The sequence below is a fragment of the Trichechus manatus genome, unplaced genomic scaffold, assembly GCF_000243295.1.
Source record: "Trichechus manatus latirostris isolate Lorelei unplaced genomic scaffold, TriManLat1.0 scaffold00014, whole genome shotgun sequence".
NCBI lineage: Eukaryota > Metazoa > Chordata > Mammalia > Sirenia > Trichechidae > Trichechus > Trichechus manatus.
Window position 1 is genome coordinate 14,854,433 of NW_004443950.1, and position 17,322 is coordinate 14,871,754.

The following is a 17,322-nucleotide window of genomic DNA, read 5'->3' on the forward strand; positions in this document are numbered from 1 at the left end:
ATCCAAAGAGGAAAAAGAATTAAGGTATGTTTGCATCAGTATAAAAACAACACACCAAATGTCTAAAATCAAGATCCAAGGAACACAAAAGAGAACCTATGATGTCACCTCAATGGGCATTTAAACTTATGGCCTTCACTAAAGACATGAGTTAAATTTTAAAAAGAGAAGAAAAAAATGGAGGAAGATCAAAAGAGACAGATATTATTCTACAAATAAACTGAGTGTGTATTTAAACACCATTAGCACAATGACAACTTTGGTTTAAAAAATTTAAGGAATACAATTAAATTTGTACATTCGTATAAATCAGCACACATCTTTGGAGTTAACTAGAGTATGAAACTGATGTCTCTTGTCATTATTCTCTTAAGTTACTAAAATAATTGCAATATAAATATGATAAAGGGCTTATACTAAGATCCAAGAAGACAATTAAAATCTCTCCTAAATTTTAAAGTAGTTGCTATATAATGCTTGGTTTCTTTGAACTTGACCTTTCAAACTGGTTATAAGATGAAACAACAAACAAAATGATCAATAACACACCTGTGAGTCCCTGAAGTACATCTCATACTGCTGTATCATTTGTCTGCTAATCAGGCTCCCATGATAAACCACCACATTAATATCAGTCCATGTACGAAACTCTCTCTCCCAGTTTGCGATAGTAGAAAGTGGAGCGATAATCAGGAAAGGTCCTCGTATACCAGTCAGAAGGATTTCGTAGAGGAATGTAATTGACTGAATGGTTTTGCCAAGACCCATTTCATCTGCTAAAATGCAGTTTCGTCTGAAACAAACAAATATATTACCCATGCATACATTGGGTTCTTCTGTATACTACAATGTTTTTAAAGATCAATATACAAAAATAATCAAAGAGCAAACAAAAAATACTTGCATTTATAAAAACATAAAAGGTGCTGAAGTGCAGAGTAGGCTCAAGATTACAATTTCATTAAATCCTGCAAATGGGAAACTATAGATTTTTGTAGCTCCAAAATAAAGATACCAGTTATAAAATGTTTGCTTTTTTAAAAGAGTGAAAAGGCAAGAGCAAGGCAAGCTAAATGTATTATTCATTCAGGAAGCATTTATTAAATACCTTCTATGTCTCAGGGACAGTACGAGAAGATGGGATACAAAAGAAATAGAACATGTTCTCTGCCTTCCAGGGGCTCGTATCTATTAGAGAAGCAGACATGCAAATGAATAAATAAATAGTCACGTAATGTGCTATCACAGAAGCACAAATAAAGCACTGGTTTCCAAGCTTGGCTGTGCATTAGAGGAACCTGCAAAGCTTGAAAAAAAAATTCAGATACCAGGTCCCTCCCCTGTGATTCTGATTCATTTTGTATGAAGTAGGGTCAAAGCAGCCATACTGTTTTAAACAAGCTCCACTAGTGACTGTGATGTGTGGCCCGTTGAGAATCACCAGTATTAAGTTTACTACAGAAGCTCAGAGACGTTAAGTGCCAAAATTTGGCTAGAAGAGATAAGAGAAGGATTCAAAAAGGAGGTCAATAAAGTGTACGATTTTGCCAGAGGGCACAGCAAAGGAGCAGAAGTGTATAAAATACTATCATCTGGGGACCACAAGTTTAATATGTTTTTGAGGGAGGAGTGAAGGGAGGTGAGATTATTAAGATAAGCAGGGGTCATACATAAAGGAAGTGAGATAACATTCTATTATGCAATGGGGAGTCATTGAGTATTGTAAAGGAAACCTGATGAGACTGGACTTGTATTTCAAAGTTTACTCCTTCGCTATTAGAGGGTGAGTAAGTGGAACCTGGGACACTAATCAAGAAAACACTGTAATCACGCAGGGAAGAAAGGGTGGGGTCTGAACTAAGGGAGTGGGGATAAAAGGAGAGAACTGATTCAAGACCTAATGTTGAGTCAGAATGAATTGGACCTAGTGATCAATTAGATGTATGGGGTTTAGGATTAAAGCCAGATTTCCCATTTGAGTGACTAAGTGAATTGTGTTATTATTAACCAAGATGCACAATACGGAGCAAGAACAAATTTAATATGGAGGAAAGAGGAAATGATAGGTTAATTCTGGATCTGCTTTGTTTAAAAAACCATTGAATCAGACATCCAGGTAGCAAAAGGCAAATAAAAATATGGGCCTGGAACTCAAATCAATGCCTTAGTTAGAGATAAAAAGTGTGGACCATTAGATTATTATTGGTAAATGAAGGCATACAGGGGGTATGTGGAGGACGGACTGTTTACAGGGCTAAACAGAGAATTTTGGGCAAGAAGAAACAACATTTAAAGGACAAGCAGCAGAAGAGGACCCAGCAAAGACTACTGAAAGGAATGGACACAGAAATATGGGAGAGCTAAGAGAGAACCACATTAAGGAAGTTGGTAGGGGGGGAAGTTTAAACAAAGGAGTAATGCAGCAGAGAGAAACAACAAATAAGCACTGATAAATATCCTGTGAACTGAAAAATGAAGACTTTCAGAGAAGTGACAGTATCAAAATCCAGACTAGAATACTGAAAAGAGAATTAGAAGTGAGGAAATGGGGAGAGCTGGTGCAGACTACTGTTCCTAAAACTTTGGCCAGGAAGTTACAAAGAGAGCTCAAGCTAGAATGACAAGTGGAGCCAAGGGAAGGTTTATCTTTTTCCTTTTAGACAGGTTGAACTCAAACTTGTTCACAGACTGAAGGAATAACATTAGTCTTCAGGGACAGCTTTAAGATAGAAGAGAGAAGGATGATAACTGCCTGAAGTGAGGTTCTGAGGAGACTGAATAAAATGGCATACAAGAGTTGAGGGGGAAGTATTAGTCTTGGTCCTGAGGAAGGATCTTTTAATTGTGATACATAAGAATATGGTAAGAATGGCCATGGATGGAGGTATAATTTGTAAGACTGAGTATGAGGGCAGGCAAGAAGTGGAACAAGTTCACTTGCTGGGCCTGGGCTTCTCAATGAAGCAATCCTATACAGAGAGTGAAGGGGACAAGGTTGGGATAAAAGGCTTGAGGAAAATGATGAAAGTTTAAAACAGGCAATGAGGATATGGGAAAGGGCGCTAATGAGGGAGAAACAGTGGAAAAAAAGTTTTGTTAACTATTTTACCTGAATAGGTCTCTTATGAAAAATGATCAATACTTAGAAAATATAAATCAGGAAAAAGAGTACTTTCTACACATAATTTAAAAAAAAAACAAAAACCCAAACCCCTTGCCATTGAGTTGATACCGACTCACAGCAACCCTATAGGACAGAGTAGAACTGTCCCATACGGTTTCCAAGGAGAAGCGGGTGGATTCAAACTGCCCACCTTTTAGTTAGCAGTCGAGCTCTTAACCACTGCACCACCAGGGCTCCTCTACATATGATGGGTCATGCTAATTCCATCAGACTGAGTCCCATGACTCACCATTACTATGTTTAATGATCAGAAAAATCATGTGAGAAGTAAAAACACAGAAAAATGATTTCGAATAAAGATGTCATATCAAATTTTGCTTTTACTGCTAATAATAGTGCCTTCGTTAGCTCTTTTCTACACACTGCTATACTTTTTTCTCAATCGTTGTACTATGTTTTACTTCTGTTGCAATTGTCTTTTCATCTCAATAAGGAACATGATGTAATGTTCTATAAAGCATTTTCAACAACTGAGAAAAGAATAATTAACAAGAATGGGGTAATTCATTACTTATTGTTTTTAGATGCCATCGAGCCAACTGACTCATGGCAACTCTGTGTGTGCAGAGTAGAACTGCTCCACAGGGTTTTCAAAGCTGTGACCTTTTGGAAGCAGAAAGCAGAGAGGGTGGATTTGAACTGCCAAACTTTCATTTAGTAGTCGAGTGCTTAACTGTTTGCACCACTACCCAGGGAGTCCTAATTCATTACTAGCTTTCTATATTTTATATTCTATTTCTAATTAATTGCTTGCTGATATTCTACTTCTTTGAAGTCTTACATTAAAAAATAGTGATCTGTCTGATTCCCACAGGAATAAATAGCTGACAACTCACTAACTAGACCCAATTATCAGCAGACAAGTAGTATAAGTTAATAAGTATTTAGTGAAAAAATTCTGAAACATAGCAGACATTTTAGTACTCTAAAGGAGGTATTTCAAATTTAATTATTAACCACCATACCAACTTTCTTCTATTCTGACTGTTCACATTTAAAGGAAGCAACTGTAGTTAAAATCCTACATTGGAATTCACCTGTTTTCTTGCAGTAAACTCACTTTAAATAATGAAGACTCCACGGTAGTAACCGTATAGCAACAGCAGTACACATTTTACTTAACATATTTTAGCACATACAAAAAAGAGAATAACATACACTAAAATTTTTCTGTTAAGATATACTACTTACCTATTGTACCAATTGAACAAGAGCCAGTTGAGTCCTTCTAGTTGATACTCCCTGAGTTGGTTGCCATTTTTGTAGTCCCTGGATTGATCTATTTTTTTCCAAATATTAGAAGGGGGACGGTCCTTTGTGGAAAAACAAAAAACGAATGATGAATATTAGATTTTTTTCCTCATACATTTCAAATCTCCAATATATCCTATTCATGGTAAAAAGTATTGCTTTTAAAATAACCCTAAAAGTATAATATTATATGATGTTATAATAAATTCTACCAAATATTTAAAAACCAAATTAACTCTATACAAACTCTTCCAGAAAACTGAAGATGAAGGAATACTTCCCAACTCATTCTATGAGGCCAATATTGCCCTGATACCAAAATTAGACAAAGACATTACAAGAAAAGAAAACTACAGATCAATATTCCTCATGACTATACATGCAAAAATTCTTAACAAAATTGTAGCATGCAATATATTATATAGAAAGGTTAATACATCATGACCAAATGGGATCCTCCTCAAGCATGGAAGATTGGTTTAAATTTGAAAATTAATCAATGTTTTATCAATAGACTAAAAAAGAAAAATATGATAATCTCAATAGATGCAGAAAATACAATATCCACTCCTGATAAAAACGCTCATCAAACTATGAATAGAAGGAAACTTAACCTGATAAAAATGCATCCACAAAAAACCCACAGCTAATATCATACATACTTAATGGTGAAAGCCTGAATGCTTTCTCCCTAAGTTCAGGAAAAAGGTAAGAATGTCCACTGTCACTACTTCTATTCAACATTGTATTGGAGATTCTAGTCTGTGCAATCAAGCAATAAAAAGAAATAAATGTCATCAAAACTGGGAAGGAAGAAGTAAAACTGTCTTTATTCACAGAAGGTCTGAGTTTCTATGTAGAAAATCCTATGTAATCTACAAAAAAGCTACTGAAATTAGTAAGTGATTTTATCAAGTTTGTGATAAATACACAAAAGTCAACTGCAAACTATATTCTAGTCACAATCATTTAAAACAATATCATTTTATAATAGCATACAACATATGAAATATTTAGGAATAAATCTTATAAAAGATGTGCATGACCTATACATTTAAAACTACGAAACCCTGTTGAAAGAAATTAAAGACAACCTAAATAAACAGAGAGATTTGCCATGTTCACAGACTGAAAGACTCAACATTGTTAAGAAATTCTTTCCAAATTAAACAGATTTAACACAATCCCAAAAAAGATCCCACCAAGGTTTTTGTGGAAATTGATAAGTTGATTCTAAATTCATATGAAAATGCAAAGTACGTAGAATAGACAAAACAACTGGGGAGGAAAAGAAAGTTGGACAACTTAACACTGACTGATTTAAAGACTTGTTATAAAAGTCACAGTAATCAAGACTGTAGAATTGATATAAAGATAGAAGAAAAGATCAGTGGAACAGAACAGAGGTTCTGAAACAGACTCCAATGTATACGGTCAATTTATTTTTGACAAAGTTGCAAAGTCAATTCAGTGAACAAAAAATAGTTTTTTCAACCAATGGTGTGGGAACAACTGGATATTCATGTGCAAAATACGAACTTTAACACATACACTACACTACATACAAAAATAAACAAAAATAAATCACAGATGTAAATGTAACCTAAAATTTCTAAAAGACAAAGGAGAAAAACTCTGTTATCTCCAGTGATGCAAAGATTTCTTAGATACAATATGAAAAGCGTAATTCAGAAAAATAGACGGATAAACTGGAATTTGTCAAAATTTGCAACTTTTGTTCTTCAAAAACATTGTTAAGATAATGAAATGACAAGCCACAGACTGGGAAAAAATATTTGCAAATCACATACCATATTTTTACACAAATAACATGCTTCTTCTACATCTGTTTGCCAACTGCACCCTTCCCCCTGCAAGGTATTTTTGTTTAAGCTGCTATGGCAAATTTTTTTTTTACATGTTGCTATAACCTTGTGGGGGGAAGGGTGCAGTTGGCAAACAAATGTAAGTGTGCATTATTTGCATAAAAATATGTACCTGATAACAGACTTTTATCCAGAATATGTAAATAATCCTCTTAATTATAAAAAGAAACAAGCCAATAAAAAACGGGTAACATATCTGAACACATTATCAAAGAAGACATATTAATGGCAAAAAAAATATATGAAAAGATGCTCAACATCATTAATCATTAGGAAAATGCAAATTAAAACCACAGTGAGGTACCACTACACACCTATCAGAATAGCTGAGATAAAAAAGACTGACCATACCAAGTGATGACAAGGACTTGAAGCAACTAGAACTCCCATACACTGCTGGTGAGAATGTAAAACAGTATGATCATTTAGAAGCAGTATAATAATTTTTAAAAAGTTAAACATACACTGACAACATGACCCAGCCATTTTATTCCTAGCCATTTACCCAAGAAAAATAAATACACATGTTTATACAAAGACTTGTATACTAATGTTCATAGCACTTTTATTTTTAATAGTCAAAAACTAGAAACAACAGAAGTATTTATTAATAGGTGAACAGATAAACAAACTGTGGAATACTACATTACAATAGCTACTAAACAAAAAACCCACTGCCGTCGAGTTGATTCTCACTCATAGCAACCCTAATATAAAGGAATAAACTATTATTGATACATACAACATTGATGAATCTCAACATAATTGTGCTGCATGACAGAAGTCATACAGCAAAAAATACATACTGTCTGATTATATTTATACAAAACCCTAGAAAATGAAAACAACTGGATAGTGACATAAAGAAGATTAGTAGTTGCCTGGCGATGGAGTGTGAGTGGGTGGGAGGATCATGTGGGAGGCTATGATTACAAAAAGGTGTAAGAAAACTTTGGGGAGTGATGAATGTGTTCATTATCTTAATGGTGGTAATGTTTTCATATGTCAAGTTATCAAATTGTACACTTCAAATATGTATAGTTTATGTCACTTCAACCTCAGTAAAGCTATTTTTAAAAAGAATGATGTATATCACATTTTTTCTAATTTAAACCTACCATACATCTCCATAACACTTTTGATATTCATAGTATAAAGCATTTCTTTTTGTTTGTTTGTTTAGAACTCTTTATTAGTCAAATCTGATTGTTTTAGGCAGGAACTGGGCAGATAAATGGCAATAAGGAATAAAAAAAACTGATACAAAGCACTTCTTTTAGAAGAAACCTGGAAGCACACAAACATAATACTATATATATAAACATTCATTTATATAGAGAATTATGTTCACTTAAGTGTAATTTTTCTTCCTCAGCAATAAAAAATTTTGGACAGCTAGGACATAAATTTTCTGGAGATTGCTGGGTAGGTAGAGAAATAACATTAACCTAGACCCAAATAAGTAGGGAGTAGGGTCTAGATCTTAGTGAGACAAAATGTTTCAGAGAAATAAGCAAAAGGTTACCTATTGTCTTCTGTTTTAAAATTACATCATATTGAGTCAGAATTGACTCAACGGCAATGGGTTTGGTTTTTTTTTTTTTTTTTTTTGGTTCCTACTCAATAAAATTACACTTCTAAAAATTATCGAGATGATCAGAGTAAATGTAGGTAAATAAAAAACAGAACAGGCTATCAGTTATACATAATGAAAACAGAACTGGTTATTCACCTTCAGCTGCTACTTAATACAATTAGGATTTACTACAGAAAACATTTTTTAAACAGTAGCCAATGAACTTGAAAATAACATAATATTTCTCAAATTACTGCTTAAAATACATTCCACATTAAATCATATTCAGAGTGTTTTTTTCCCAGCAATCCAGTCACTATTAGTATCAGTTCTTGAACATATGCTACCTCCTGAAATGGTTGAATATAGTGAAATTTCGTTTCAAAAACTCTAAAAATATTCTACATGCTTTACATGCTATGTTATTTAACAATGATAGAGTAGCATTTTTTGTCACATCAATTTTATATTAATTAAGGAGTTTAATTCCATTGGCTGAATCCCTATTAACAAGGATTACACCACATATAGAAGGCAGTGGTTTTCCCTGGCATGGGCATCCAAATCACACATGTCTGGGTTCTACTCTCAGAGACTCTGATTCTTCAGTCATCTCTTAATTTTTAAAAGATCCAAAACTGATTCTGATGTGAGTCTCTGGTTGAAAACCACTGTGTAAAGAAATGGCTTACTTGATGAGGCTAAAGATTAGGTTATCATTAAGACATAGTCCCCACTCCAAAAATAAAATCTTTTCCCTTCTACAACATCCCTTGACTCACTCCTCTCTGAACTGGCTGTGGCTTCTGTTTCCTGGTACAAGAAAAGGCATTTGGAAATTAAAAAGGAATTGAGATGAGCTGTTGTGCAAAAGCCTTGGTAACAGCCTATGGGCATCACTGGCAGAAAAAGTAAGCAGACCAGAAAACAGTAATTATTATAAACATAATATGATCTCTTCCATGGAACATTTAATTCATTTCCTTCTCTTATTTCACTACTCCACGTTTCTCGTGGCAGCCTTCCTCACTCTGGTGCTACTCCAAAAGTGAGCTGCTCCTATCTTTTCAAATATAAACTTCCTCTTTAGTGAAGAAATTTCAATGACCAAATTATATTTGAAAGAAGAACAGGTCAAAATTTTTTGATAAAATCATAGTATGTCTCCTCAATGTGAATTTCTTTTGGTTGGCTGACACTAATGAATTCACATAGCAACAATCTTATGTTTTAGAAAAAATGAAAGTAAAAACTTTAAAAATTAGCAATATCACAACTTGCCATAGCCTTCTAGACTTCTATAGTTTCTGTAGTAGCAAAACAAAAAAACCCACTCAAGTTTCTTTTGTAGGGAAGGAGGTGAGATATGCATGTAGTCAATAAAAAAAATGAGTATACCTAATTTAACAACATTCTGTATAAAAGGTTCTTCTAAAAACAAAGCTACTATGTAAGTAGACGCATAATCCATACTGAAGGCTGTAGTCTTTGAACATCATCAGTAAGTGCTTCAAGTCCTCTTCACTTTCAGGAAGCAAGGCTGTGTCATTTGAATAAAGAAAGTTGTTAATGAGTCTTCCTCCAATCCTGATGCCCTGTTCTTTTTCACATAGTCCAGCTTCTTGGATTATTTGCTCAGCATACAGATTGAATAAGTATGGTGAGAGGATACAACTCCGACACACACCTTTCCCGATTTTAAACCATGCAGTATCCCTTTGCTCTGCTTGAACGAATGTCTCTTGGTCTATGTACCGTTTCCATATGAGTACAATAAGTGTTCTAGAATTCCCATTCTTTGCAAAGTTATCTATAATTTGTTACGATCCACGGTTGAATTCCTTTGCACAGTTAATAAAACACAGGTAAACATCTTTCTGGCGTTCACTGCTTTCAGCCAAGATCCATCTGACATCAGCAATGATATCCTTCATTCCATGTCCTCTTCTGAATCCGGCTTGAATTTTGGCAGTTCCTTGTCGATGTACTACTACAACTGGTTTTTAATTATCTTCAGCAAAATTTTACTTGCATGTGATATTAATGACATTGCTCGATAATTTCTGCATTTCACTGAATCTTTCTTTGGAATGGGCACACATATGGATAGCTGTTTTCCAAGTTTTCCAAATTTCTTGGCATAGATGAGTGGGCGCTTCCAGCGTTGCATCTGTTTGATGAAACACCTCAGTTGGTATTCTTTCCATTCCTGGAGCCTTGTTTTTTCGTCAATGCCTTCAGTGTAGCTTGGACTTCCTTCCTTCAATACCATCAGTTGTTGAACATATGCTACCTCCTGAAATGGTTGAACATGGGCAATTTCTTTTTCGTACAGTGACTCAGTATATTCCTTTCATCTTCTTTTGATGCTCCCTGCTTCGTTCACTATTTTCCCTGTAGAATCCTTCAATGTTGCTCAAGGCTTGAATTTTTTCTTCAGTTTCTTCAGCTTGAGAAATGCCAGGCGTGTTCTTCCCTTCTGGTTTTCAGGTCTTTTATTTCATCGTTTCTTCCGTTCGCTTTAGCTCTCTATGTTCAAGAGCAAGTTTCAGAGTCTTCTCTTCTGATACCCATTTTAGTCTTTTCTTTCTTCATGTATGATGTCCTTGATGTCATCCCACAACTTGTCTGGTCTTCAGTCATTAGTGTTCAATGCAGTAAATCTATTCTTGAGATGGTCTTTAAATTCAAGTGGGATATACTCAATGTCATACTTTGGCTCTCACGAACTTGTTTTAATTTTCTTCAGCTTCAACTTGAACTTACATACAAGTAATTGATGATCTGTTTTGCAATCAGCCCCTGGCCTTGTTCTGACAGATGATATTGAGCTTCTCCATCATCTCTTTCCACAGAGGTAGTTGATTTGATTTTCGTGTATTCCATACGGCAAGGTCCACATGTACAGTTGCCATTTATGTTGTTGAAAGTTATTTGCAATGAATAAATCGTTGGTCTGCAAAATTATATCATGTGATCTCCAGCATTGTTTCTATCACCAAGGCCATATCTTGCAACTACTGACCCTTCTTTGTTCCCAACCTTTGCATTCCAATCATTAGCAGTTATCAATGCATCTTGATTGCATGTTTAAACAATTTCAGACTACAGAAGTTGGTTAAAGTCTTCAATTTCTTCATCTTTGGTATCGGTTTGTGCGTAAATTTGAATAACAGTCATATTAACTGATCTTCCTTGTAGGTGTATGAATATTGTCCTGTGTACTTTCAGCGCTGTACTTTATGATAGATCTTGAGATATTGTTTTTGAGAATGAATGTGACGCCGTTCTTCTTTAATTAGTCGTTACCAGCACAGTATACCATATGATTGTCCAATTCAAAATGGCCAACAGCAGTCCATTTAAGGTCACTAATGCCTAGGATATCAATCTTCAAGCGTTGCACTTCATTTTTGACAACTTCCAATTTTTCTTGATTCATATTTCGTACATTCCACGTTGTGGCTACTAACTGATGTTTGCAGCTATTTCATTTTGAGTAGTGCCCCGTCAGCAAATGAAGGTCCCGAAAGCTTTACTCCATTCACATCATTAAGGTCGACTCTACTTTGAGGAGGCAGCTCTTCCTCAGTCATATTTTGAGTGTCTTCCAACTGACAGGCTCAACTTCTGGCATTATATTAGACAATGTTCCGCTGATATCCATAAGGTTTTCACTGGTCAGTTTTTTTCAGAAAGAGATCGCAAATTCCTTCTTCCTAGTCTGTCTTAGTCTAGAAACTTTGCTGAAACCTGTCCACCAATAAGCAACATCATGATAAACGAAGAAAATATTGAAGTTGTCAAGGATTTCAGTTTACTTAGGTCCACAATCAATGCCCATGGAAGCAGGAGTCAAGATATCAAACAACAAATTGCACTGGGCAAATCAGCTGCAAAAGAACTCTTTCAAGTGTTAAAAAGCAAAGATGTCATTTTGAGGACTAAGGTGCGCCTGACCCAAGCCATGGTATTTTCAATCACCTGAATACGCATGCAAAATCTGTACAATGAATAAGGAATTATGGTGTTGGTGAAGAATATTGAATATACCATGGATTGCCAGAAGAATGAATAAATCTGTCTTAGAAAAAGTGCAGCCAGACTGCTCCTTAGAAGCAAGGCTGGTGAGACTTTGGACATGCTATAAGGAGGAAACAGACCCTGGAGAAGGATATTATGCTTTGCAAAGTAGAGGGTCAGCGAAAATGAGGAAGATCCTCAACAAGATAGACTGACCGTGGTTGCAACAATGGGCTAAAACATAAGAATGGTGAGGATGGTGCAGGACTGGGCAGTGTTTCATCCCGTTGTACGTAGCATCACTAAGAGTTGGAATCAACTCAACGGCACCTAACGACAACTACTACAATGAAAGCAGATGAACTATATAGTTATGGAGAAATAAACAGATGGCAGAAAAGAGGGGAAAGTGGAAATATATGGAATATTCTTTGAACAGAAAATTGATAACTGTAGATTATGGCCTGAACTGATATCACTGATATTTATATAAATGACCTGAGAGAAGAGTAGCGGGAAACTTTAAAATTCAGAGATCACATAGAAATGTTAACTGGAGTAACTTCTGGAGGGATATTGGGAAGTTAATACTTACAGTAATTTTAAATGCATATACCCGCTGACCAAGCAATTACATTTCAAATTTATCTGACAGAAACTTACACCAGGGCTTGTGAATGCTCAATACAGCACTGTTTATAATAGCAAAAAAATGAAATATTCACTAATGGAGGAACAGTTAACATACATATGATACTATGTACTAATTAAAACGAATAAAGTATTAATTGTATCGCAAGAACTAAATCAAGTTTCAAAACTGACATTAAACCTGCTAAATAAAGAAATACTAAGATTTTATTCAGCTGTCTACGACATACTCTTACCAAGCGTCTTGTGTCAGGCCTTGAAGCTTGCAATTGTTCAAACTCTTCTATTTTTGCAAGATCTACATCTTCTTTTAGTTCCCAGGTACTATCTTCATATGGCAATGAGCACCACTTTACTAAGTAGTAAATAACGGGCTGTAAAAAAAAAATTTTTTCATTTTGCCCTTGTGAAATAGAGAGTAAGAAATAGCTTAAATAGGGACTAGTTAGAAATAGTTTAAATATCTAAACTATGTCAACAAAAAACAATGAAACATTTCTTATGGTTTTTAGGTCATTAGCTTTTAAAAAGTACTGTTTTACTGTTTAGACAGTTTTAGGTTTTTCTTCCTTAAAAAGATGTGTTTCTGAAATATTTACCTCACCAGTATCCTTATCTTCACAAAATGAAACTTCCAGTACTCTGTCTACTTCAACATAGTCTGGGTTAAATGGTTCTTCTTCCATCTAAAATTAAAAAGTAACTTAACTGATATGTGAGAAACAAGTGTAAAGATCAAAATGAAATAAAGACAAAATTACTAGCTATCCACCTATACAGAAACACATGAGTTTGATTTCAATTAAATGTGCAATTTATAGAATTCTTTTAATTTTCGAAGAATATCTGGGATACTTGCATATATTATGAATCATCATGTTAAATGAACCAAATAACACTAAGAAATAAGGTACTCCAGAGAAGTAAACTGCTGTAAAAGCTACATTCTTTAAAAATGTCCTTGAAACAAAAAAAGGGCAATGAACTATCTTAGTATCCACTTTTTACTAATTTTACAGGTTATTTTCCAGATCCCATTTCCTCATCCATAAAGTGGGGCTAGTTATTCATGCATCTCAGAATCATTTTAACAATTCATATGTTAACAAGAAAAAAAAAGTCCTAAAATCAGCCTCTGTACCTTTCCTTTGTTACTTTCCTCAGGTTTCCCTTCTCTCCTTGACGACCAATCACCCCACCTCCTATCACCTGCAGGTTTATTTCTTAGTGCTATCGAACACTCTCATCTACTGATGGTTCCTGTGTGAAGACTCATTTATCTAGATGAATGCAAACATCTCTACTTGAGCTACCTCAAACATAACTGCACTCATTAACTCTTCAACCTACGCCTCCTTCTGTATTTCCTGCATTAATATCAAACAGCCATTGTTAAGCCCCACTCCCAGCTGTACAAGCCAGGAATGGAGACATAATCTTAGGCTCCTATTTCTTTACCTCCCACATCAACTCAGTCACCAATTTCTACAGATTCTGCTTTTAACTCACATTGATTTCTCTTTCTTCATTCTCACTGCCTCATCATTTCTTACTTGGACCTTTACAAATAAACCCCCCAATTAGTCCCAACTCACGTCCTGCCTCCCTCTAATTTGTTTTTCACAGTGTCCCCAGAGTAATCATTCTCAGATGTCAATCTCACCAAGGTGCTCCCTTGCTTAAAATCCTTCACTTCCCATCTGGTATCAGGTCCACATTTGGGCCCCCCTCCCTTTTATTGTGCTTTAGGTGAAAGTTTACAGAGCAAATTAGTTTATCATTCAACAATTTATACATAAATTGTTTTGTGACACCACATTGGTTTTTAGGGAATAAACAGATTCCTGCTTTTTCCTCTAGCCTCATCTCTTATTCATACTTCGGAAGTATAAAACTAAAAGTTTTTTAAACACCATTAAAAAATAAAAAGCCTCTATGCTTTGAACACATTCTTCTTTCTTCTCACTAGACTGTCATTCTTCCTCTGGTCTACTTGGTAATTCCTACTTATCCTGGAAAGCCTTACTTTCAACAGCTCATATCAGCTTCTTTTGCTGCTCCTCCCCCTTTGCCTAACTTCTAATACTCCACAGCTCTACCTTTAGTTATCTTTACTGTCTTAAATATCTCCTAAGTGATATTAGCATCCTCATGTTTTTCTACAGGATACATTACCTAATACAGGAACGACTAACGTGGCACTTCAGGAAAATCTGCATCACTCCTATTTATATTGTGTCTGGTATTATTAGTTAAGTACTTCTAAAATCTTAAGCTCATTAGGAACTTCTGTATATCAGAGTGTGGAGGTAAGATATTTTTGAGGAGGTGGAAGAACATTCCAGCATCTATAAACTGATAGGTCATTAGAATCATCAAAATTTTGATGAATTTAGTAATTACAAGGAAATAACAGAAACTTCATGGTGGAGAAATCTAGCAGTGACCACCTTAATCTCATGATCAAAGTTACCACCATCAATCATGGGGTAAATAGGTTTTATTGCTTCTTGATATGATTCACTGAGAGACAGCTTCATTTCTGGGATGTTGTTTTTAAAAATGCATAACCTGAATCTAATCATGAGGAAATACCAGACAATTCCAAACTGAGGGACAATCTACAAAAGAAACAACTGCACTCTTAATAAAATGTCCAGGTTATGAAAGACAAAGGAAGAATGAACAACTTTCTAGATTAAAAGAGACATGATAACTACATGTAACATGTGGTCCTGGGTTGGATTCTGGACAAGAACATACACAACACACACACACACACACACACAATCTTTTGCTATAGAAGACACTGGTGGAACTTTCAGTGAAATGTGAATAAGGTCTCTAGATTAGATAACAGTACTATGTAAATGTTAATTCTATCATCAGGTAAAAGAATGTTTTTGTTTTTAGGAAATAAACACTAAAGTATTTGCAATACTTTCAAACGGTTCAGAAAAAAATATGTGTGTGGGGGAGAGACAATGTCAGAGACAGAACTGAGAGAAAATGAATAAAAAGGATAAAATCATGTAAAATGTTAACAGTTGGGGAATCTGGGTGAAGTATACCGGAATTCTTTATATTACTTCTGCAACTGCTCTGTTCAAAAATAAAATGTTTAAAATTTTTTCAAAATAAAAAGTTTAAAAATAATTCAGAGCTAAAAAGGACATCAAAAATTTAGCGATGCCTAGAGAGATGCATAAATTTTTCCAACGCAGTTCTGTTCACATGCATACACACAAATCCACACAAGACTGGTAAATATTTCATGTATGGAAAAATCTTGTTTTCTACTTATTTGCTACATTATCACTCTTCTTAAATAACTTTCATGATAAATGCTCTGTGATATTAACAGACTCACATTCAAATGTAAGTATTCAAATGCATGGTAACTTAAAAGTACAAGAGTTATCCACTATTTTGAATTTTCAGTATTCCTGTTTCAGGTATTGTTTCCAAGCAGAATTAGGAGAGAGAAAAAATAGTCTATGTATATATGTAGTATGAATATATTTGTATTCAAAAATATATAATTTGGGAGCCTAAGAATATGAATAATACTTAAATTTTTGATAAGTAATACAGTCTAACACATAATAGTCTCATTTATTATTTTTTTTCTTACGTCTGAGAAAAAATGTGCTCTTTGTGCTTGTCTCAATTTAAATCGTTTGATTTTCTGCTGGATCCTTTTATCTTTCAAAAGCTGCTCTTCTGTAGCCCATTCACAGTGAAGATAGGAGCTAGAAATTTTATAAAAATGATGTATTAGAATGATACAGAAGACCATGCTGTGATTTTTGAGATTTAATTTAATCACAACATCCAATATAAAATATTATCTTCAACTTTACAAACAGGTAGTCATCATCATGTTGTTTAACAGACTCCCAGATAATTTTTAAAACATAATCATTATAATCAATATATCCTGAAGAGACTACAGTATAAAGGTCTGCAATTTGCCATGTAGAAACAGAATAGTAAACTGAGTCATAAGGGTAACAGCAAGCTGAGATCTATCATTTCTTACTTTAAGAGTTTTGTTGTGATCAGAAAACTTGCTTTGAAACTGATGTAATTTCATTTCAAATACTTTAACTGAAATATACTGAGAAAAGTTGGAAAACACAAAAAACGAGTAAACAATTTTTCCACAATTAGGAACACTTATGAGTTAATTCACCTATGTCAAAGATTAAAATTTTAGTCAAATCATCACATGATATAATAACCCAAAGATCAAAAATTTTTTTTTATAAAAACAATAGAATTTGAAAAGCTCAACAATACAAATAATGTCTATAATTTGTAAAAGGAGATTTTATGAAAAAATCACTGCATTTTGAGGTTAATAATTAACGCTTTGTGAAATAAAAAGCATTCAATTTTGACACGAAAAGTTTTCAAACAAAGCTTTTACACTTTTTTAATTTTTAAACTCATGCAATAATAAATAAGAGTTATCATTTTACATTATACAGACAAGCGGAAGATCATAATTAATTTTAAGTTAATAGGGGTACTTTATATTTAAAGGAGCTCTGGTGGCACAGTGGTTAAAGCACTTGGCTGCTAACTGAAAGGTCAGCAGTTTGAACCTACCAGCTGCTCCGTGGGAGAAAGATGTGGCAATCTGCTTCTGTAAAGATTTACAGCCTTGGAAACCCTATGGGGCAGTTCTGCTCTGTCCTGCAGGATTGCTATGAGTCAGAATCAAGTTGATGGCAGTGGGTTTGGGT

The 17,322-nt window shown here is 34.5% G+C and overlaps 1 protein-coding gene across 13 annotated transcripts in view; it reads right to left on the reverse strand.

The window, feature by feature from the left end:
• CHD9 (chromodomain helicase DNA binding protein 9) overlaps positions 1 to 17,322 on the reverse strand; it is a 229,204-nt gene that overhangs the window by 66,273 nt on the left and 145,609 nt on the right. For all 13 annotated transcript variants that reach the window (XM_023726910.1, XM_004371589.2, XM_004371587.3 and 10 more), the window contains 5 exons: positions 16,206 to 16,323; positions 13,171 to 13,257; positions 12,808 to 12,945; positions 4,376 to 4,497; positions 550 to 793 (listed from right to left, as the gene is read on the reverse strand). In XM_023726910.1, the coding sequence (XP_023582678.1) occupies positions 550 to 793; positions 4,376 to 4,497; positions 12,808 to 12,945; positions 13,171 to 13,257; positions 16,206 to 16,323 (709 nt within the window). The remainder of the gene's footprint in view (positions 1 to 549; positions 794 to 4,375; positions 4,498 to 12,807; positions 12,946 to 13,170; positions 13,258 to 16,205; positions 16,324 to 17,322) is intronic.